At 44.5% G+C, this 24,346-nt stretch overlaps 2 protein-coding genes and 1 pseudogene across 3 annotated transcripts in view; 1 reads left to right on the top strand and 2 right to left on the bottom strand.

The window, feature by feature from the left end:
- The window catches only part of Rnf169 (ring finger protein 169), a 92,915-nt gene extending 88,886 nt beyond the window's left edge, over nucleotides 1-4,029 (bottom strand). The window contains exon 1 of the mRNA XM_047516042.1: nucleotides 3,528-4,029. Within this exon, the coding sequence (XP_047371998.1) occupies nucleotides 3,528-4,011 (484 nt within the window). The 5' untranslated portion in view covers nucleotides 4,012-4,029. The remainder of the gene's footprint in view (nucleotides 1-3,527) is intronic.
- A 10,041-nt stretch (nucleotides 4,030-14,070) lies between these two features.
- LOC124958088 (cytochrome c oxidase subunit NDUFA4-like) lies at nucleotides 14,071-14,319 on the bottom strand (annotated as a pseudogene).
- Nucleotides 14,320-20,319: 6,000 nt separating this feature from the next.
- Chrdl2 (chordin like 2) overlaps nucleotides 20,320-24,346 on the top strand; it is a 33,076-nt gene continuing 29,049 nt past the window's right edge. For both annotated transcript variants that reach the window (XM_047516678.1, XM_047516679.1), the window contains exon 1: nucleotides 20,320-20,827. In XM_047516678.1, coding sequence (XP_047372634.1) covers nucleotides 20,746-20,827 — 82 coding nt within the window. In that variant the 5' untranslated portion in view covers nucleotides 20,320-20,745. The remainder of the gene's footprint in view (nucleotides 20,828-24,346) is intronic.

Here is a 24,346-nt window from a genome sequence, read left to right as displayed (position 1 = left end):
ATCTAATATTTCATTCATTGATGTTTCCCAAGGACATAGCACAGTGCCTGGCACAGAGTAAGCACTCACTGTATCATCACCGAATACTGCTCAAGACGGTCCAAATACTTAGTATGTCAATATAATGGTGTGTGGCAGATGCTCAAAGAAGATGAAATTCTTTGACATCTTCAGAAGATCACTGATATAGCCTTCACAAAAAGTTTTCATAAATCAGCAAAACTAACACTATATCCAAAAACAAACTGACAATACATATTTAGAATTTAACCATTTACACAGGGGTCGCTAAGGTTTCAAAACCGTAAACCTTACCAACACCACAAAGTTAGCACAACTCCACAAAAATGTCACCAGTACAACCAAACTTTTCAGCAAGCACAAACTTGCACTATTTCCAGACTATCCAATTCCAAAAGAGACACTGGGTGTCAAAAAAGGATTTTCTTGTTTGTTTGTTTAATAAATTAAGCCACATGTAGTGGTGGATGCCAGTAATCCCAGCTCCTCAGAAGGTTGAGGCAAGAGCATCACTTCAACCCAGAGTTAAAGACAAGCTTGAGCAATATAGAGAAACACTTCTCGGGGGGGAAAAATGCAGGGTGCAATGGCATACCTGTAATCCCCATGAAGAGGAGGCTGAGGCAGAAGGATGGCAAGTTAGAGGCCAGCCTGGACAACTTAGCAAAACACTGTTTCAAAATAAAAATAAAAAAGGACTGGGGATGTAGCTCAGAGATAAAGTAGCCCTAGATTCAATGCCCAATACCAAAAAATAAAAAATTAAAGAATTTCACATAAACACTAGTGCATTTACTACAAAAATTTCATTTCTGGTATCATAAAGATCTTTCCTTTATCAGCTGACCTAAATATGCCAAAATACCAATAAGCAATATACTCCTAAATATTCCTAAAATTGCTATCCTGTTGCTGCTTATTACTCATAAAAGTACAATGTTAATATTTAAGATATTGGTACTTGTAGTTTTCTCTGTAAAAAGTCATCATGAAACTTTACTGTGAATTAAGTTGTTTCAGCCCTTTTTCTAGGATTACTCTTTCAGCTCTTGTTTATCCACCGACTCACAGGAACCTGTAACTAGTAACTTTCTTCTGTGTTCTGGGTCACAAGTTTTCTCTTCTATATAATGAAGGACCTGTATTAAAACAATAGTTCTCAACCTTTAAAAAAAATTTTTTTTGAGAATCACTTGAAAGCTACAAGTGACCTCTCCATAAAAATGCGCACACATAACAATTTCATGAAAAATTATTTATAACAGCAAAAGAATCAACTTTAATGTCCACCAATAGATCATTAAGTTATATCTATTCAATGAATTCCATTCAAATGTAAGAGTGAAGACATTCTCTATATACTGATATGGAAAGATTTTCATCATATATTGTTAAGCAGAAAAAGCAATTCACAGACAGAGTATGTAATATACAACCTTTTGTCTAACAGACAAAAATCAGTTATTCTTATATTTTCATATAGATAAATAAACTGTAAAAAAATAAAGAAGAATATTTGATGGAAGCAGGAAGTAAGGGTAAGAGGGCCCCTCTTTATTGTGTACTTTTCTCATATTTTCATTTAAATCGTGAATGCATATGATTTAAATTAAATTTTTAATTAAAAAAATATTGTATAGAATTCCAATACATTCAGGCAACCCACTGAAGCTAAAGATAATTCCCAACTCCCATTCAGGAATATTTTTCAATTCCTTATGACAAAAATTTCTTCAAAGAAAGTAAGTTTGCACAAATTAGCAAGCCATACTCCCTTTCGTGATTCAAATTTCAGACCTGATACTTCTGCAGTGGCTTCCAAGCTTAGGAAATCAAATTAAAAATTTCTAACTGCCAGTGAGGTGGCCCACACCTATAATTCCAGCAGCTCAGGAGGCTGAGGCAGGAGAATCGCAAGTTCAAAGCCAGCCTCAGCAACTTATGAGGACCTAAGTAGCTCAGCAAGACCCTGTCTCTAAACAAAATATTTAAAAAGGGGCTAGGGAGGTGGCTCAGTGGTTAAGCACCCCTGAGGGTACCAATTCCTGGTACCAAAAATAAATAAATAAATTCTAACCTATTTGACCATAGAGTCAATAGTTCTGATAGGGAGACCAAAGAAATACTGTCTTATATTTTGACCCTAATCTCAGAATTTAAAACAAATTAACTGAACAGAAATCAGATGGATTTGAATTTTCTTCATTAGGCAAGTTACTCAACTTCTCTGGACCTCAGTTTCATCTATACAACAGAAATAAAAGTACCTATCTCATAGGAATGTTGTAACGTTTAAAAGGAGTAACAAGGAGCACTGGAAATAACATGTAGACTCCCCTCAACCCGAGCAATAAAGGCAAGGTTTCCTATAATAGTGGCAGTTGTTTCTGACTGGTTCCTGAAAGCAGTCTGTTTCAGGAACCTGTAGTTTCTAGGGGCTGCACTTTCATACACAATGCCTCCCTTTCCCTACTTAAAATAACACATAGCAGAATTCCTAACATACAACGAGCAAATATCTGGTCTCTTAATTTATGTTTCTTTAAAACTCTCCTCCTTGATAAGCATTTTTTATATCAAACAGAGCTGTAGATATGTTGACTGGGTGTGTCTCCAAGAGTCCTAGGTTAAACACAATCTTAGTTTGTGTTTTAAACAGGACACGGGTTCTATCTCAAAGCTCAGCACCAGTTAGGAAGGCTACTGATGGTAAGAAAGCAAAGAAGTTCCAGGCAAGAGTCCTGCAACAAACTTTTCAACTGCCAGGATAACAGTAGGAAACTCACATTTGCTAAGGAATTAGCAGCGGGCCCCGCGGCTAACCAATCTTCATTTCCAAACCTTTTAAACCCCACCCTGCTTTTTTGTGGAGCACTACTGGCTCTTATTGGTATAATTAGCATAAATATAAATAGCTGTCAATTATCGCTCCTTCATTATGTGCCATGCTCTTGTGCTAAGCATGCACTTTTCAAGATTTTATGAAAAATTGCACGTGAGCTCATTCTCCAACACACTCTGCTCTCAAGTCTAAAAAGCTCCCTTCACATCCCCAAATTCAACCTATCCCCTAAACTCCGGCTACTCCACACCCCTCGCCGACCCACTCAGGCCCAAGACCCACATCCCTCCAAGCAACATGACCCTATCCTAAGCTGTTGATCCAACATTAAACCAAGTGCTTCTCGGATTCTCCCGGGCCCCTCCCCTCCACACACCAATTCCAACCTGTCCCTAACTTGTCCAAGAACTGTTTCCCTCCAAACTTCTGAAGTACATAAGACGCGAGGTCCCCTCACTACCCCTCCAAATCCAACTTGCCCGTAGTTTATTTCAAAGTTCAAAATTCTGAAACACATACTGCACCTGGGCAGAGCCCAGTTGCATCCCACAAGAACTCTCCACACCCTCTGGAGTAGGGCCCGGGAGTCACCACCCCCTAACCAGGCCGGGCCACAACAGCCCAGCCGGTCTCCGGACCCCAAGGGGAGGAGGGGAAGCTCCACCTGGCTCCGCGGGTGCGGCGCGGGGTTCCTGCTCCGGCCTGGGCCCCACAGCGGCCGCGCCCCCGTCCCGGCGCGGGCGGCAGCGCTCTGGTTGGCCGCGGCGGGCGCGCTCGCCCAGCACCTCCGCGTCGGCCTGGCCGTCGTCGCGGGCTCGACGGCGGGCCCAGCCCGGGCCGCGGGCGCGGCAGCGCGGGCAGCCCGGGGCCGCCGCGTCGGCGGCGCGTTGGGCGCAGCCTCTGCACAGCGAGTGGCCGCACGGCAGGGCCGCCGCTTCCCCTGGGGTCTCCAGGCACCCGGCGCAGCTCGACTCCTCCGGCCGCAGCGGTGGCGGCGGCAACACCAACAACGCAGGGCCAGAGCCCTGGCCCGGGGCCCCACTCTTCCCTGCCGCCATCTCGTCACAGCGGCCCCGCCGGCCTCGCCGACTCAGAGCCGCTGCTGCCGCCGCGGAAGAGGCCCGAGTACTCGGACCTGCCGCCGCCATCTTGTTTCCCGTTTGAAGGGAGAGTCCGTTGCGAGGGAGAAGAGTAGAGGGCGGGGCAGTGCGCGGCGGGCAGCGCTATCTGCATATTTATGAGAGGGCGGGGCTCCAATGGGCCAGGAGAAGGTTCTCCCTCGACCTGGTTGGGCCGGAGCGTGCACCTCATTAATATTTATTAGTCATTCTTTATATATCCGGTCTTGAGCCTTGCCTTCCAGAATCTTTGCGGTTTCCTATTATTGAAACCAAGGAGGATGAGAGCTGAAGGGATTTATTTGGAAATTCTAGACGATGTTAAACTTTGCGAAGGAATTATGCTTGTTGTCCTGCAGTACCTTGATAATAGGCAAAAGTGAGTGGGGGCCTGTGAAGTATCCAGAAACCTGCCTTAGTACTTCACTTGATGTGAGGGTCTCTGCTTTCCCTTATCTACTGTGACTTATGACTGAAATGAGGCCTACCTACCATGATGAGTGTCAATTCAGTAACTGCAGAGAGTAACAGCCTCTTGTCAGTCCTCATCTCATCTTCTGTCTCCATTCCCCTCCCTGAAACTCCCCTCCCTTGACTGACAAAACTATACTTTTCCAGTTTTTTTCCCCAAACCTTTAGCTCTTTCTCAGACCTCTTCCTTGAGTGATCTCTCTCTCTCCGTGATTGAAGCTTAAATGCAAATGTCCCTCCAGGCTCAAACTCCACCCCTTCTCTTCTCTGCCTGAGCCTCTGATCCACCTCGCACCTTCCCACTTCTGAAACTCACAAACTGATCCTTGCAGCCCAGACTTCCAACCCTGTATATTCAGTTGCCTGATGAAAATATTCTTGGAGGTCTGCATCCTTCATGTACAAAACTAATGTCACTGTCTTCCACCCTCCTTTCAAAACAGTCCTTATTTCCCTCATTCTGTTAAAGATACCATCCTCCTAGGTCCTCAAGCTTCAAACCTGGTCATCTTTAACTTCCTCCTCATATCCCATATTGTTTAGTTACTTGGTCCTGTCGTTTCCCCACTAAAATGACTCTTTTCCCACCTATTCCTTCCTTTTCATCCCACTCCCACTGCCCAATTCAGGTCTCATCATCTGTCACTTAGATTATTGCAGTAGCTTCTATTGAGAGTCTCCCTTCCCATAGCTTCTTTCCTCTAATCCATCCTCCGCAGCTCTTAAGAGTTGCTTTCTGAAAGCCAGCTCTGACCATGTCATTCCTGCTTGGGCCAGGGAGAGATGCTCAGACTTTGATGTTCCCTTTCTGAATGTGGAGGGTATGGGGGAAAATGGCTCCCCTCTTTGCTTTCTTTACCCTAATGTAGGTTTAGGAGCAGGAAGATATTACATAAATGGCATTTCCTGCTGGGAATCTTTATGGAAAAGTAAAAGTTTTGTAAAGAGAGCAAAATCAAAAAAGCAACTTAATGTAATTAATAGAAGGCATCAGAGGCCCTGGGTTTCCATGAGATTGCCCAGAGCTGGTGGCAAATCAGTCCAACACAGAGACTGGTCAAAGTCAGAGAGCAGAAAAACAGAGATGGATTCCCATGATGAGAACCAGATGGCTAAAGGATAGTCAAGAATTGAAGAAGGGTCAATGAATAATTGAAACAAATATTTGTGTGCACAAAGGCCCCTACAGAATCCTGCCAGACACAGAAGTGTGGCCTTGACTGGGGGACTTCCTCGCTTCTAACCAGGGAGACCTGTGGTTCAGAGATTAAGCTGACAATCATTAGAAAGAGTCTTGATGGCTTGAGCCTCTTAATCTAAAGGACCTGTTTACTGTTGGAGGAGCTAAGTCACAACATTATAGCATACTTTCTTGGATAAAAATAAAACCAGGAAATTTTCTTTTTTTTTTTTTTTTTTTTTTTTTTTTTTTTGAGTGGGGACAGGTACCAGGGATTTAACTCAGAGGCAATCAACCACTGAGCCACATCCCTAGCCCTATTTTGTATTTATTTAGAGACAGGCTCTCACTGAGTTGCATTGCGCCTCACTTGCCGAGGTTGGTTTTGAACTCTAGATCCTCCTGAGTCACTGGTATTATTGGCATGTGCCACCCTGCTGGGCAAAACCAGGAAATTTTCTTTTGCAGAATGGAATAGCAAGAGGCCTGAGTAGCACTAGGCCAGATGCCAGGAGAAGATCTGAGCTTGCTTCTGAACCCTTTCATTAACTGAGGTGTGATTTCAAACAGCTACCTTCTCTCTAGGCCTAAATCTCCCCATCTTTAAAACAATTCCATAGTCCCCAACCCTGGACACACATACACACACACAGTCTGTCTGTCTGTCTCTCTCTCTCTCTCTCTCTCTCTCTCTCTCTCTCTCTCTCTCTCTCTCCCCCTCCCTCCCTCCCAGATCCTACCTCAGATTTACTGAACCCAAAAAACTGAGATGGGGGAGGGCCAGGATGTGCTGTAAAAATTCTAATAGATACTCCTACGAAATACCACTATGATAGTTAAGTTCTAAGGTCTATCCCAGCTCTAACACTCCAGAATTCTGACCCCTGATTTCTAGTCTGTCCTCTATGCTATTGCTAAAGTAATCTAACTAAGGCAGTAGTGATAAGAAGGCAAGGCAAATCTGAGAAATCCTGATGGGAAAGTGAAGGAAATGAAGATAAGTCTAAAGCTTCAAGTCTAGGAGCCTGGAATTGTGATCACAATTGATAACTGACAAGAAAAAGAATAACTACCAAGAAAGAGCAATATGAAAGAAGAGGAAGAATAGGACGTAATGGACATTTTGTTTTGTTTACCACCAGCATCCAAACTACTTCCTATTTGGGGAATACTCCATTCTTTGTAGTATCGATGCCAGGACAGATGCTGAAGTAGGGAGCTACTGCTTGTCCCTGTCCCCAGCAATAGGACATGACATACGGCCTAGGCTCAGTCCTCTCCCTACACCCATTACTCCTCTTAAATATTCAGCAAATGGAATCTTCAGCAAATGACACCAAACAAGGGCTAGGTTATAACTCAGTCATAGAGTACTTGCCTAACTTGCATGAGATCCAGGTTCAATTTCGAGCACCACAAAAAGCAAAAAAGAAAAAGAAAAAAAGACAGAGACGATTTTAGAATTTGTCATAGCAACAGAGATAGTAGGTGTCCAACAGCAGTGGCTCTCAGGTGGGGGCTGGGGTAAGGGGAGATATCCCTATAATGGTGATGGTGGAATGCCAGATAGTCCCTGAGGCAAGGACAGGGTTGCAATGCCTGCCACCTGGCCGTCCTAGATTATTGCCACATTCCACATCTGACTCCCCAGCCTTTCTGTCAACTCTATATCCTTTTAGTAAATTCCTTCTCCACACCCCCACCCCCATACTGGAGACTGAACCCAGAGTCCTGAACATGCTAGGCAAGAGCTCTGTCATTTGGCTACACCCCTCAGCCCCCTTTTTTTCTCAAAGCATTCAGTGTCTTCATTTGCATTGCACTACTCTGACCAAGACATTGGCTTGTTGTTTTTGAAGTGTCATCTGAAAATGCTTGTTAGGATGCTTTGTAGATTATAAAATGATACAAGAAGCTTGAGCCAAGAGTCTAGAGTACAAGTCCAAATAGGACATGTTGCTCTTTTTTTCAGCCCTACTTGTACCACAGGCCACCAGAAGTGGGACTCACAGACTCGCTTTAGTGCAGGATGCCAACTAGAACAAATGGCAGTACAGTCACATGTACCAGTGCTTCCTCCTGCTGCTTTTACTCTGCTACCCCTGCCATACTTTCTGAGAATCGCATTGCTGCCAGAATTCCCTGCCATCTTTCCCATAGTGGCTTTTCCCAAATAGCTCTCCATGGTTGCGTACCACCACTAACCCTTTGTCACTTCTCATCCACATCACTGCAAATCTTTTCTCTTCCCCCCTGCCGGAGGTTCTAGCCTCTCTCTCCTGAACTGATAGACTCTGATGCGAATCAAGACAAATTAGCCTAGTTCCAAGTGGAGACAGGGCTTTTTCTCTTTACAGGACCAAGCACCCCTTCTGGTCAGTCCAGGCATTGCAGGGTACATCCTGAGACCTCACACATCTAGGAAGGAAAGGGGTCAGACACTCGGACCACACCGTGTGCCACCTCTCCTTTACTCTCTTTTTCTTTTCAGGTAGCCTCTTCTTCCTGTGGTCTTCCTCTCTCAAACCAGATTTCCCCTCAAGAGATCACCTCTTCCTTTTGGATTTAAAGATGCTAGGTACACTCAGTGATAGAGTGCTGACCTAGCACATGTGAGGTGCTGGGTTGATTCTCAGCACCACATATAAGTAAATAAAATAAAGGTCTGTCGACAACTTAAAAAAAAAGATGCTTACTACATTCTCACTATCAATCATATACAGTTCCCTTTGTTTTGGAGGGAGAATTTGTCTTTTTGTGCAAAGCTAATCCCTCTGTGATTCTCACATCATTTTCCCAATGTCCTACAAACCCTTTCCAAATGCTCTATGAATACAAATAAGACCTGGTTTCTGCCCCCTCAAGGTCACAGCCTAATAGAGAGGCAAAAGTATAAGTAAATAACTATAGCAGATTTACAGGTGCTATTACAGACATACACAAGGTGCTACAGAAGCAGAGAGCAAAGGTGGGGGTGTTGGAGAAGGTTGCACAGAGGAGGGGAGATTTGAGTTGTTTTGAAGGAAAAAGACAAAGAAGGTAAAGACAGAGAAAAGTATACCAAGCAGAGAGAAAATAAGATGTAAGACACAAAGGTATAAAAAAAAGTTCAGGATCTGTGAGGGACTGATTAAGGAATTCAACGTGGCTAGAACATTGGGTTAAATTATGAAGCTAGATAAGGAGAAAAAGAACTAGAATTTATTGAGCAACTACTATGTGCCAGGTACCATACTAAGCAATAATATACCTTCATTTAAGCCCATAAGGTGGTTATATATTTTTTTATACCAGGGATTGAACCCAGGGTGCTTAACCACTGAGCCACAACCCCAGTCCTTTTTGTATTTTATTTAGAGACAGGGTCTCAACGAGTTGCTTAGGGCCTTGCTAAGTTGCTGAGGCTGGTTTTGAACTCGGGATTCTCCTGCCTCAGGCTCCCAAGCTGCTGGGATTATAGGCCTGAGCCACCAAACCCAGCAAGGTGGGTATATTATTAGCTCTGTTTTACTGAGGAATACACTGAGGCCCTACTGAGGAAAACACTCAGGACCTTGGGAGACTATTGAAAGATTGAATATTTAGACCAAAAGAGTATTATCTATGGATCTATATTTTATCAGGTAAACTGTCCATTCTATAATCATCAGTGAGGAATAAAAGTAATCAAACTTCATCTCACCTCATGGAGTTGAGGTATTACTGGACAAAGTATGGTGTAGCCAACATTCATTCATTCAAAAAATATCTTTTGAGCACCTATTAAGTGACAGACGCTGAGAATTCAGCAGTAAACAAAGGAGGCAAAGTATGGATGCTGAGCCAGTTTGGGTGGGGTCCACTTTAGGCATGGTATTTGGAACATTCCCAATGCTGTGGAATGATTGGATATTATCCCCTTAGTCGTGCCATTAATGAGTTTCAAAATATAGTGCATAGAAAAAATTCTATTTAGCCAACAAGCACAGTGATGGTACAAAATAGTTCTTTTATGTCTGAATTTCCCATTCAGATACTACAAATTCACTTAGAATTGCAGCTGGTCTCACTTTCTCTGTACCTCCTTCCCGTCCCCTCAGTCTTTCAGAGTCCCTATTCTTCCTCCTCTAGACTCTAGTCAATGATTCCAAGCAACCAATTTCCTCTTTGATGTAGATATTCTTTTTAAAATTTTAAAGTGATAAGTAAAAACTGTATATATGTATGATGTATAGTTGTTGTCTTAAAGGGGTGGATAGAGATAGCTTTAAGAAGTCCTGTAGCAGCTATATGTGGTGGCACATGCCTATAATCCCAGCTATTCTGGAAGCTGAGACAGGAGGAAGATTGCAAGTTCCAGACCAACCCAGGTGAGAACCTGTCTCAAAGGCAGATTAAAAGGCCAGACATGATAGTCGTGCACACCCGTAATTCCGGCCATTCGGGAGGCTGAGGCAGGATGATCGCAAGTTTGAAGCCAGTCTTGGCAACTTAGCGAGACCCTGTCTCAAAATAAAAAATAAAAAGAGCTGGGAATGTAGCTCAGTGGTTAAGCCCCCTGGGTTCTGTCGCTGGTACCAAAATGATCATTGCCATCATCATCATCTTCATCAAATAAAAAGTACTGGGGATGTAGCTCAGTAAAGTGCCCCTAGGTTCAATCCCCAGTGTAGATGGGGACCAAATGAATCCTTTAGGGATCATGATATAGAGAATAAAGGGGAAAAGTGTACAATCGGCTCTACCCAACCCCAGAGTAAAACATCTGAAAGATAAGGCTCTGTGTGCTCATATTGATCATCTTTTTTAGTGTAAATCACATGCCTTATTCTGAGTCTATCTCTTTTCCCAATCTCAACAAAGAAATCCTTCTACTACCTACACTTTGCCTAGACCAAGACCCCAAGCCAAAAGTGAATCATGGTCCTACTCCCAGAAGAGAGACAGAGAAACCCCATTTTGTCCTTTGTAAATGGGTGGATAATTATACGAAGCAGATAAAGAATTTGCCTCAGAAAAAAAAAAAAAAATCAGGAGAGCTACAAAAGAGCTTCCCAAAGCTTGACCTTCTCTAGTTTGCAAAGAAACAGACACAAGATGAGTTCCAATGAAGGCTGAGAACAGCATAATCTGCCATGTGCCTTTGCCCTGAAGGGAGACAGGTTCTATATTCTATACCGATCTACCAGAATCAGGGAGGAATCTGACTGGTTCTGTCCTAGAATGGTCACTGTCCTGCAGTTCTTTGTTTACCAGGCTCTGAGCTCCTCTATCCCATCCCTGCGAAGAGCGACATCCCAGGTCTGTGATGTCACGTAGTAACCACTAGGGGGCAAACTGAGACTACACAGCCTCTTCCACCCAGTTTCCATGGAGCCAAACTCAGAATGTCAGAGCTGGAACCAGCTTTAGAAATTTTCTGAGGCTCCTGATCAAACCTCTTTGTTTACAGAGAGAGAAAAGAGAGACGGGGAGAGAGAGAGAGAAAGAGAAAGAGAGAAAACCAAATAAGGCCTAAAAAGGGGAAATAATTTGTCAAAGCTTTATCGTGAGTTGTAGGAACTAGAAACCAAGTCTTCTGATTATTCCAATTCTGTACATGTTCTAACCCACTACGCTTTCTCCTATCTCATATTTAATTCTAGGATACATTGAGGTTTTGGGGGGGAGGGGACAGGGAATACTGAGAATTGAACCCAGAGATGCTCTATCACTGAGCTACATCTCCAGCCCTTTCATTTTTAATTTTGAGACAGGGGTCTTGCTAAGTTGCATAGGACCTTGCTAAGTTGCTGAGGCTGGTCTTGAACTTGCAATCCTCCTGCCTCAGCCTCTCTGGGATTACAGGCATGTACCACTATGCAGCTATACTGATTTTTAATATATTTTCTATGAAAGGACTTATCTACCCAATGTGATTGTAAGAACTTGGGGTCAACACTGTGTATCTGTCCTCCGGCACCTAGCATGTTGTTCCACAGGCAGCCTGTGCTCAATACAAGATGGAAAATTTCAACAAATACTGTGAAATTTCTGTGTAGCAGGTTCAGCAATGGTTCCTGAACACACAGATTTGAAAATATATCAAACCCTCAAGGTGCTCAATAACTAGGAAAGAATACAGATGTGAACATACAACTGTAATTTGGGAGAGGATATGTTAACCGTAGTATAGACAAAGCAATAGAGAAACACAGGAAAGGAAGTGATCAACTACTGGATGGGTACAGAATTGGGTCAAATGAGAACTCATCAAAGAAGGGGAAAGGGAATTCAAACAGAAGCAGCAGCAGAGGAAGCCAACACAGACAGACGTAAAAAGAAGATATGGTGTGTAGGATGAAACCCTATGTGTGAAAAAGCTGGACCCCGGCTGGAGGAGGAGTAAATAAGACTTCAAAACAAGTTTGCAATCAACTGTAGAGTTGCTGTTCATTCTTTTTTTTAAATATTTTTAAGTCGTTGATGACCTTTATTTTACTTACTTATTTATATGTGGTGCTGAGGATCGAGCCCAGTGCCTCATACATGCCAGGCAAGTGCTCTACCACTGAGCCACAACCCCAGTCCTGGTGTTCATTCTTTATTGATCATTCAACAAGCATTAAGTACTCCCATGGCAAGCAGCACTGTTGTTAATAATGATGGGGGGGAGTGATAATAAAAGTGAGGATTGTAATAATAATGATGAAAATACTAATATGGTCTTGAGTCTAGGATTCACTCTTCACATGAATCAGATAATACAGATCAGTATTCTACTTTCTGTTTATTTTATTTTTAATTCACTTTTCCTGCCACAGCACTTCCACAAATATGGTGAATGTTCCTAAAATCCACTGGACTTTTCATAAAAAGTGTGGCAAGCCCCACCTCACAAAGTGGCACAGTACAAAGAGGTCATGGATTCGCTGTGTGTCCAGAGAAAGTGGAGTTATGACAGGAAGCAGAGTGGCTAGGGTGGGCACACTAACCTGATTTCCAAGGAAAAGGCTAAAACTACAAAGAAGATCATGCTGAAACTTGGGTGCATTTGTCCAGCTGCAGACCTACAAGGTCATTCTACCTATCAAGAGATGAAAGCATTTGGGGTTTCGTTTGCTTGTTTGGGTTTTTGTTTTCTTGTGGATTTGGGGATCAAACTCAAAGCCTGGATCATGCTAGACAAATACTCTACCACTGAGTTGCATCCCCAACCCACAAGATGCAAGCATATTGAACTGGAAGGAGATAAGAAAAGAGAAGGCTGAGCAATTCAATTCTGAGCTTCATCTTTTGCTTAATTTAATTTATTCACTTATTAGTTATTTTTTCAAGTACTAGGAATTGAACCCAGGGTCTCACACCTGTTAGGCAGGCCCTCTATCATTGAATTACACACACCCCATCCTTTTTTTGTTTCTTAAGGCTTTTCTAAGTTGCCCAGGCTGGCCTTGAACTTGCAATCCTCCTGCTTTAGCCTCCCCAATAGATGAGTGGCAGAGCTTAGGACCAGGAAGAAGGAAGATACCACTCCATGGATGCCATTAAAGACCCTTTGCCCCCACCCAGTTTCCCTCTTCGAAGGGGCTCTTCAAAATTAGGGGCTATGTGTTCTCCCATCGTGGTTTCTTAATACAGCCTCTACCACACTCTGCCATACAGATTGTCCTGGGAAGAGGATCCCACGGAGGTAGAAAAAAGACTTTGGATCATTTACATAGCCCCCTACAACCCATACAGATAAATAAAGTGAGCTGCACTTTAAGAAGATCACTTACTCATTCATATAGATATTTATTGAGCACTCAATGTACTGGTCATAATTTGGGTGTTGAGGATTCACTCATCCATTCTACAAGCATTTAGTTGGGTCAGCTAAATGCAAAATATCTGGATATCCAAATGAACATGTCCTACAATAATAGTGGGTTTTGAATAAATATGTGTCTTGATTGGGAGGTTGGGAGTAGGGTAGGGATTATTCACTTTACAAATTAATTCTGATAGCTCCTTGAATAAGATTTTCCTCCTAACATATAAATTGGTCCCAACTTTATGGAATCAATTTAGGCAGCTGTACTGGTACGTGCCTGTAATCCCAACAACTCAGAAGGCTGAGGCAGGAGGCACAAGTCCAAGGCTAGCCTGGGTAACTTAGTGAAACCCCTGTATCAAAATAAAAATTAAAAAAGGTTTAGGGATGTAGCTCAGTGGTAGAGTGTCCAGTACCAGACATACACATGCACAAAGAATCCATCTGTTTGCCTCTTTGTAGGACATAATCAAGTAAAATCAGTGTATAGTGATCCTACACTTTTTTTCAAGTTTCAGAGATTTATTAATCAGTGTAATAAACTCCAACAAATCGACATGATTTCATGCATTTAAAGGAGAAGTATTTCTTGGTAAGTGGAAAATTGTGCAGATGACTTCTCAAAGAACTTCATTCTAAGCAGCTTTATAGTGAAATATTTCATTTAGAAGTCTGGATCTTCTTTCTTCAGTTTGCTGTAATCCACATTCACTGAGAAGAACTTGTATTGATCATTGGGACTCAGTTTGTTCCAGGATTCTGAGTTATTCTTCCTGTTCCAACTGACATCTGGATTGAACAATGCCAGATGAATCACATACAATGCTGCTCCACTACCTCCTACTCCAATAAATATGAAGAGGGGAATCAAACTTGGATGCTTCTTGGCCTAACCAATGATCGGGCGGAGCATGTTTGCAACAGAGGCCTCTGGCCCAAAAAGTAATAAGAATAAATCTGCCAGGCCCAAGACCAAGTGGCCTCTGCACCCAAGCTGTGTGTATCCCCAAAGTCACCCAGAACTTTCTCCATCCTTTACTTTTGACACAAAATTGGTTTCAGGACCCCAGTGACCAAAATTCATGAATGCTCAAATCTCTATCATAAAATGGCACTTAACTTATGGCATATGACATTTGCATATAACTTACATATACTCCTCCTGTATGCAGACTTTAAATCATCTCTAGATTACCTATGATATCTAATACAATGTAAATGCAGTGTAAATAGTTGTTAGACTGTATCGTTTGAGGAATAATGACCCCAAAAAGTCTGTACATGTTCAGTCCAGACAATTTTTTTCTGGATATTTTAGATTTACAATTGGGTGAATCTCTGGATGCTAAACCCATAGCTAGAGAGTGAGAGTGTGCTAGAGTTGGCTTGGGAGAACCAAGTGTTAAATATTCACACATTTTGCAATCTGATGACTAAACACAATTATTACCAAAATTAAATTACAAAAACCTACAATTAAATAAGTTATATTTAAAACAGAGGTAGTAAATACTCAAACACTACTACTATCAATGCGCCAGAGGTTATTATATCTATAGCCTCTCTTCTCAACTTGTGCATCTCTTCTCAATTGTTTAGTGGTATCACATGGATAGCTTGAATTCGCCATAGTGAGAATGGTTATACCACCATGTTAATTGGCAGTTGCAAAATTCAGAACTTTGCAGGGGGCAGTGATGCATAACTATAATTTCAGGAACTCAGGGAGGCTGAGGCAGGAGGATTATAAGTTCAAGGGCAGTCTCAACAACTTAGTGAGACCTTGTCTCAAAATAAAAAATGAAAAGGACTTGGGATATATCTCAGTGGTAAAGTGCCCCTGGGTGCAATCCCCAGTACAAAAAAAAAAAAAAAAAAAAAAAAAATCCAGAACTTTTTTTCTGCTGGAGAGCTGGTTATTACACATTTACCAGAAAACTACTAGGTACTCTCGAGTATGTAGGTATCTTATATTTACTGTCTTGTGGTAAATCTTCTTCTACAATTTCATTGGTAGAATTAAGTGGACTAAGTTGAGAAGTCTTTCTTTGACTCTGATCTCTATGATTCATACTGTTATGCTAATTTTACATAATTAAGCAATCTGCAGCCTGGAGGAAGCTTTTTAGCCACAAATAACAAGCCATAAGAAGACGTTGAAGGAATAAGGATATAACTCAACACATTTTTATTTAGCAGCTACTATAGGGCAAAGATGTGTGCTGAAGGCTAGGGAAGATATGAGGTGAACAGTATTTTATACTTTCAAGGAACTCACTTTAGAGTAGGTGGCACAAAACCTGTAGCTAATACAATGTGATAAGTGCCATAATAGAGAAACAGAAGCGTGGGTAAGCTAACTCAGAGATGATTAAAGAGACTTCAGAGAGATCCAGGACTCGGCACATTAGTGTTTATCTCGTTCTCTGTGGTGTCCCTAGCACACTGCCTGGCACAGAATTGCCACTCAATAATTGTTGCATGAAGGAAGTAGATAGCAATGCCCTTGATCCTTGAAAAATAAGTAAGCTTGCCAGACAGAAAAAAAGTGGGTACAGGAAGAGCACAAGCAGAAGAAACAGAATGTGTAAACCAGGCACCATGGCACATGCTTGTAATCCCAGCTATTTGGAAGGCTGAGGCAGGAGGATTGTAATTTGGAGGACAGCCTCAGCAACTTAGTGAGACCCTGTGTCAAGATAAAAAATAAAAAGGGCTGGTGATGTCACTTAGTGGTAGAGTGCCCCTGGATTCCATCCCCAGTACCACCACAAAAAAAAAAAAAAAAAAAAAAGGAGAAAAGGAAAGAAAGAAAAGAAACATTATGTGCAGAGGCATGAGGGAAAAGAGCTCAACACAGACTCTTAATGTGCCCTAAGAGTCCAAGACCCAGGACTGGTAAAAGTGAAAGCATGGAAGAGGGGTTCTCTGCTTCAAATCTCTGCAGAGCTCTCAATAGTCGGCTTGGTGTGCAGAGCTAGGCGCAGTGCAGGGAGTCACAGAGAATCGGATTTCAGTTTTATATAAAGAACTTCCCAACAGAGCTGTCCAACAGTGGAATGGGCTGCCTTGGAAGCAATGAACAAGTTCCCTAGCAAGGAAGCAAGTAGATGCTGAATGAATTCTTGGTGCAACAAATTGCTGTGGGTAGGTGCATTTTCCCCCCTAAGTAGATTTCAGAAGAATTTATCAAATCTCGTTTTTTTTTTTTTTTTTTTTGTGGTACTGGGGAATCGAACCCAGGGCCTTGTGCTTGCAAGGCAAGCACTCTACCGACTGAGCTATCTCCCCAGCCCTACAAATCTCCTTTTCTAAGGGATATCAGATAATAGATGGATAACCATCTTCAATAGTATTACTGCAGAAGACCCAGAAACTTTTCTCAAGTGCTTGTTTTTTGTTCATTTTGTTTTTGCAATGCTGGGGATCAGCCCAGGGCCTCTCGCACCCTAGATAAGCACTCAACCACCCAGGGAAGTCCCCAACCATGTGCTTGTTTCTCATGCTTCTTATTGATGAACACTGAGGTCAACAGGAGTGCTAAAGGCACTCACATGAAAGAATAATGTCTTTTCAAATCACTGAAGTCCTCAGTCATTTATGCGCTAATTATTTATTTAGTATCTTTGTGTGTAAGAGACTTTGCTAAGTGCTGGAAACAGAGATATAAATGAAAAAAAGTCATCAGCTCCCACAGTGCAGGGTAGAAATTTAAATAAATATTTAGATTCCAGTAGCTACAATACAGTGTTGTGGGAAACACAAAGATTAAAAAATATTCTTTGGGCCTGGCACAATGGTGCGTGCCTGTAATCCCAGTAGCTCAGGAGGCAGAAGGATCAGGAGTTCAAAGCCAGCCTCAGCAAAAAATGCAAGACACTAAGAGACTCAATGAGACCCTGTCTCTAAATAAAATACAAAAAAGGGCTTGGGTACAGCTCAGTGGTCGAGTTGCCCTGAGTTCAATCCCCAGTACCCCCACGCCCCAAAAAATATTCGTTGGAAGAATCAGGAATGGCCTCAGAGGGGAAGTGATTCAGCTGACTTTTGTTGTTGTTGCCAGGGATTGAACCCAGGAGCACTCGACCACTGAGTCACATCCCCAGTACATTTTGTATTTTATTTAGAGACAGGGTCTCACTGAGTTGCTTAGGGCCTTGCTAAGTTTCTGAGGTTGGCTTTGAACTTGAGCTCCTCCTGCTTCAGCCTCCTGAGTTACTGGGATTACAGGCGTGCACCACCGTGCCCAGCTCAACTGACTTTTGATAAGAGAGATTCACTAGAAAGAGGAAGAGAAAGATTGCCTAGGCAGAAGGAGAATATCTGCAAAGATATGGAGGCATGAAAATGCATGGCCAATTTGGAAGGTGAGTGGTAAGTGAAAGTGTAAAGTAATTGGCAATGTTGGGAGCTAAAATGTGCATGGTCTTGAATCCAATGCTGAAATTGTTGAATTTTAAACTGTAAATGATAGGAAAATCATAATGGAAAAGTAACGTGCTCAGATTTGTAGTAGAAATGATCAGCATACCTCTCCATGGCAGATGTGAGAAAAATATACTGGAGGGGCCCACACGAGGGGCAGAAGGCCTGTCAAGAGGCTGGTTGGAAAAGTTCAAGTAAGAAATGATGATGACCTGAATTCTGGGGGTAATGAGGATGGAGAGGAGAGTTGAGATGATAGAGACCCTTTGTGACATGACATGAGAAGGATGTAAGGGAAATCAATCTTAATCCACCTCTTAATACCTCAGACAGGAATATATATGCATAGCATATTTTAAACAAAGATAAAGGAAGATCTGTCTCAGATACTGGTATGAAGTTGTTTAGCAACTAAGCACTAAATTTAACTCAGAGCTCCCTGAAAGCCAAGGCAAGAAGGGAAAAATGATGACACGCATAGCTCTCACTATTAAAAGAAAGTGCTGTACCTTTACGGGAGAGCGTGATTGACCAGATTCCAGTAGGGAGAAGGCAAGGCTGAAAGGCACTGGGTCCTATCATGTTTGCCCCTGATTCTGAGAGCCCTGGGAAAGGCTATTTCTGGGATCACTGGTTCCCCCTACTGCTCACTATTGGGAGCAGTGAGTGGCCAGCAGCGCAATGGAATGGGCAGCCCAACCTTGGCCCAGGATGGTATCTTTACACACAGGCAGTCAGAAGGTTTGAGCCTGGAAATCTGACTTCCTACCACAGCGGGATGGTAGAACATCCATTCTCACTGCTTTCTCCTCCCAGAGTTCTCCCTCTGACACTCACCGCAGCCTCCAGTAGCTCTGCAAGAGAAGATGGGGAGGAATTAACTGTCAAAAGCAGGTGTGGATGTATTTACCTAAAGCGGCCCAGCAAGTTAGGGACAGAGCCAGGACAATGACTTTGCCTTTTTGATTTCAGAGTGTTAGTTAGCTTTTTGCTGCTGTGACCAAAATACCTGACAAGAACAACTTAAAGGAGAAATTTTTTTATTTTTGGCTCATGATTTCAAAGGTTCAGTCCATGTGTGGCCCACTCCATTGCTCTGGGCCTGAGATAAGGCAGAACGTCATGGTCCATTGTTACAGCAAAGGAAAGCTGCCCAGTTCATAGCAGCCAGGAAGCAAAGGGAGAAGAAAGGGGAGCCAGGGATAAAATATTGTCCCAAAAGGGACAATATTGCCCCCAGTAACCAACTTCCTCCAGCCATGCCCACCTGCCCACAGGTACCACCCAGTAATCCATTTAAATTATTAATCCATCAAATGGATTAATCCATTGATAAGGCTACAGTTTTTTATAATCTGATCATTTCACCTCTGAACATTCCAGAATTACCACAAGAGCTTTTCCAGAGCCATCTCGTATTCAAACCATAACACAGAGTTTGGGTGTTTCATTAGTTTATAAGCTTATTTCACACAAAGCATAGAACATAAACCTGGACTGGTGTAGAGCCCTGCTCTCAGGGAGCTCACCTTCTGGTGGGAATGACAACACTTTTGACAACCGGTTCTCACTGAGGATGCCTGAACAGGTCATCTCTCCAAGGGAGGTGTGGGCCTCAACTGCTCAGGCAAAGGAGAGATCAAGTTGTTTTAGGAGTAGGAGGTAAAGACCCAGGTGAAAGTCAAAGGATCCCGCTGGGCTTGCTTTCAACCAAGGCATGGCAACGGGAGATGAAGGCAGGGACGAAGGACAACTGGCATCCTAAGCACCTGCAATTATGACAGCTTCTCTATGAGGTTTGAGTCCTTCGACGTTCATTATCTCATGTGATTTTTGCAACAATTGTGGGAAGATATTAAATATATTTAAATTTAAAATTCTCATTTTAGAGCTGGGGGAACGGCTCAGGTGGCATGCAACTCAAATAAGAATGGCAAGTGTCCTGACTCCATCCGGATGCTGAGTTCCGTGCGCCCACAACCAAGCGCCCTGCCCTGAGTTTTCCCGGTTCCCGCCAGTCCACTTCCCCACCCCCACCCCGACATCTCACCCTTCTCCACCTTAAAGTTCCACCTGAAGTCTAAATGGGCTCCGCCCTCCTGCACTCTGGGCCTCGCGGGGAGTCAGGGGTTAAAACCCGTGGCCCGGGTGGCCCCCTTCCCCCTCCCCAGCCCCCTCGCTCACTCGGCGCCGCGCCTGGAGCGGCGGTCCCCGAGTCCCGCACGAGAAGGGAGGGGGGAAAGTGGGCCTGTTTCTCGAGTGGCCAATCCACGAGCCCGCGGTGCCCCAGAGGAGGCGCCAGCGCTAGGCCAGGGCCAGGCCAGGGCAGCCTGCTTCCCGCGGCAAAGTACAAATGCGCCCGAGCACGGCGCCTGGCGCCCTTGGCGTGCACAGCCCGCCCGCGCTCAGCCTCCCCCACGGCCGCAGCGCCGCCGCCACCGCCGCCGGGACCGCCGCCCCGCCGGGCCCCAGGCCCCCGAGGCCCGACCCCCAGCCCACCGAACAGGGGGCGCCGGCCGCCTCCAGCCCGCGTGCCCTGAACACCGCTGGTCCCGGGCGCCTCGCCCAGCACCGCGCTCCCGGCCGACCCCTGTCCTCGCCCCTCTTTCTTCTCCTCTAGCTCTCACCTTCTCCCGATCTTTGATTTCTTTTCCTTCCTGGATCTTCCTTCATCTCTCCATCTCTCTCCCTCCTTTCCCCTTGTCCTCTGTCCACCTTTCTCTTATTCACGCCTTAGACCTTCCTTTCTGTCCTTTTCTCCTCTAGACCCTTCTCTGACTCTCCTCCAGCAGCAGCACCCCCTGGGTCTGTGGAGTGATTCGTGCCCCTGTGCCTCAGTTTCCCTCCCATCTCACTTACTCCCGGCTCCCCTTCCTGCTCAGTGCCGGGTGGTCGGACCCTGGGGGAAAGAAGGATGGTTCCCGAGGTGAGGGTCCTCTCCTCCTTGCTAGGACTCACGCTGCTCTGGTTCCCCTTGGACTCCCACGCTCGAGCGCGTAAGTAGAAGCGGGACGCTGGGCGTGTAGAAGAGGGTCCCAGGGATGTGTTGGAAAATACCCAAATCTGGGACCCTTAACTGTTGTGACAGCTATCCAGGTAGCACCTGTGCCAGAGGGGTGGAGACTCCTCTGCGGACTATATGGGCTGGTGAGTCTGGGGGAAAGGGAGCTGAGGGAGCTGCTGCCATGGACCTGACTGAGGATGGGAGGACTGATGGCAGCGGCCAGGCGGTAAGAGGTAGTGCTTAAGGGACTTAGTAGAGTGGGGGTATGTTTGACTGCAAAGGCGGGTGTGCTGGAGATGCAAAGGCTACTGCCTTTGGAAAAAAAAGAGCTAAGTAGAATAACCTTTCCAGTCTCTTTTCTCTTTTGACCTTCCCAACACTCCTCTGCCCTGGGTATTGTCATTTACATTTTACAGATGAGCAAACACGTTGAGCAAAAAGAAGGAACTTGCTGGAATTTACAGAGTTAATAAGCCATCCAAAGACTGAATTCTGTAATTCCAAATCCTGCCCCACAGAGTCTGGAAGGGACCCTGTGAAACAGGGAAGCAGCAGGGCATAGTGAAATAGACCAGGGTCTTCATTAGCTCAGCCCCCCTGAATGCCAGTGGGTGGGAGGCAGGTAGGGAGGGCATCTCTCTGAGCTCAGTTTTCAAATCTATAAAATGGGAGTAAAAACATCCCAGGACTGTTATGAGGATTAAATTATAGGAAATAGTAAAAGAGCTAGCACAAGGATAGTACATGGTAGCTCCTCGAAAAAAATTCAGTTGCCTAATTCACACTTTTCTACTTATGGAACAGTGGAACTTCAAACGGGTTATATAATCTCACTGAACTCAGTAACCTCACTGTCCCAACAGGCTGGTAGACCCCCTCTGCATCCCCTGCCAGTCTCTTAGAATGCTCTGAGAATGCAAAGCCAAAGCAAAGATTTGCTTAATGAGGAGGAAGGAGTTCTGTTCAGACCCTGAAATACTTGATAATGAAACCAAGGCCAAAGAGGGGTAGTGGCTTGCTTCAGATCCCACAGAACAGAGCCTAGGATTAAAAGCCCAGTTGCCCAGTGCCCAGCCTGGAACTCTTTCGTCTCCACCTCTCAGCTCTCCTTTCCATCCCTTTCTTTTGCACGTGACTTTCTGGCACTGGAGTTGCTGGATTTGTTTCAGTCTTGTCTCTGTTTCTGAAGTAAAGCCTGCATGTCTGTCTGATGTCCCTAGCCTGCAAGCAGCATGAGACTCATAGAAGTCCTTGGAAACAACTAATGAAGAGAGTTCAGTGTTGGTTTCAAGTGCTGGCTCTTCCTCGTAGAGTTGTATGACTTTTCCTAAGTCACAGTTTCTCTAAGCCCCAATTTCCTCATCTGCTTAAAAGAGATACGATCCTGGAACCTGAGGGTTCTGGTGAGGATTAAAGGAGGTAATGTGTCAACATAGTCCTCTGCAAATGTCTCCTTCCACTCCTTGAACCCTGAAGGTTTCCTCCTAACACCTGCCTGTCCCTGCCTATTGTTCCTTGAAAGAAATTTAGCCCAGGAGGCCCTCCCTCCCTGACTGCCTTCCACTTGGCCCCTCATTCTTAGCCCCATGGTGGTACTCCAGATGCCATTGCCCTTGGCCCGCACTGGAAAGATGTCCTAGAATCAGATCACTGCAGGATTGCTCATGTCCTACTCCTTTTGTTCTGTGTCTTGTCAGCCTTTCACGGCCTCACTTGTGTCACTTCTTCCAGCAAACTCCCTGGTGATCTGATCCACTCTTCTTTCCCCTCCTTTGTGCCTCCACCAGCCTTCAAGTCCATACCTCTCACAGGTCCTGCCAGAATTCCATCTCTCTACAGCCTCGTAAATCCAGGGCTCCAGACATGAGAAAGACTTGGAGCCAACCCAGGGCTTTAAGGTGAGGTGGACTGGCAGTCAGGGAGGAGTATTAAGATTCTAGGATGTCAGAGCTGGAAGAGCCTTCTCATCTGCTTCTGTTCATCAAATGACCATCCTTAAAGTTAAACTGAAGCTCAGAAAGGGGAAATGATTTGTCACAACCTAGCATGGTGAATTTATCAAAGAAAAAAGACCAGAGGACTGATTTGTCACTTACTGACTTGTGAATTGGGACAAATCATTTCCCTTCTCTGAACCTCATGTTATCTAGTGTTTACTGTCTATGAAGCCATCCTAGAACAATTTCCCAGGATGTGATTTGAAGGTGTCTTCTGAAGGGCCTCATCTTAGTCTAAGTGAGATCTCAAGCCTGCTGTGGGTAAGAAATCTACTGACATTCTGGATGTTTTAAGAAGTAGTGCCAACAGATGGGACTTCTGAGGTCTGGGTGGTGTCAGACTTGTGAGGTGGTCACACCCTGCAGGATGCTGAGGACCTGTGAGAAGGACTTCTGGCATGTTCCCCAGTTAAAGTCCAGGGCTGTTCAGGAAAGGTTATTTTCTCTCTAGTTTCATTTCCAGCCATGGATTGAACCCTGAAGCCAATTCAGACTGAGTTTCAACTCCAGCCACAGGTTGAGCATTGACCCTCCAGCCCTGCTCACTGATTGAACCCCAGTTCTACTCCAGGCTGGAACCCTAATACAACAGGCTGGTCCCTTACCTGGTCACTGACTGGCACTGACCCCAGGCTGAGCTACATTCATGTGCAATACTGGTCACTCTACTTTGGTCACTCATGCCCTCTAGGACTCAGAAGTAGTCTATTTTCTTCACTCCTTTTCCAGTATTCCCCTACATTGGCTCCCCATCTTTGTGCTTGTGCCTTGGTAAGTGTCCCTTTTAGACCTGCTTCTGCTTTATCTTCCCTCCCCTCCACCCAGTGCTGCTCAGGAGAGTCAGTTACCATATGACAACATTGAACTTTCTATTCTTTCTTCAAGGGTTTGTGCATGATGGGAATTGAAGCTTTGGTTTGGAATCCCAGACCCTAGAAGCAGGCCAGGGGCAGGAAGGGAGCTCTCCACGGTATGATGTGGTACTGAGGGCAAATTTGGAATCAGGTCAGGGCTTCAGTCCTGGCTTTTCCACTGACTCCCACAGAGGTCTTTTTCTGCCTCTCAGTTTTCCCACCTGTAAAGTGAGGCGATTGGACCAAAGTGGCTGATCACTGAGGACCATTCTGGCTTTAACAGCCCATCATTCTAAGTCTCTAAGATCCAAATATTGCCTTGATTCTGAGTCCTCTCTGACCTTTGGAAAGAAAAGGGAGCTGGGACAGTGTAGGTACAGGGAGGAATGGACACATAGATCCTTAGATGTCAAGCAACAGTGCCCGGAGGGCTTGGGACACTGGGAGCAGTGCACACCCACCAGTGGAGATCCCACCCTGTTGTTCAGTTTCCTGGTATCCCCAGCCTCCTGTCTAAATGGGCATGAAGCGGAGGGGCACTGAGTGAAGGTCTGAAGTCCAGCTCTATCTAGGCAGACCCTATCTGGGTCTCTTGCTCAGAGGTTCTGCACCTCCCCTCTTCCACCAATAGAGGTCTCTGCCTCACTCCCTGGATGGCAG

Source organism: Sciurus carolinensis, chromosome 11 (genome assembly GCF_902686445.1).
Source record: "Sciurus carolinensis chromosome 11, mSciCar1.2, whole genome shotgun sequence".
NCBI lineage: Eukaryota > Metazoa > Chordata > Mammalia > Rodentia > Sciuridae > Sciurus > Sciurus carolinensis.
The sequence above is the reverse complement of the archived record's forward strand: the minus strand, read 5'-3'. Positions and strand labels throughout refer to the sequence as shown.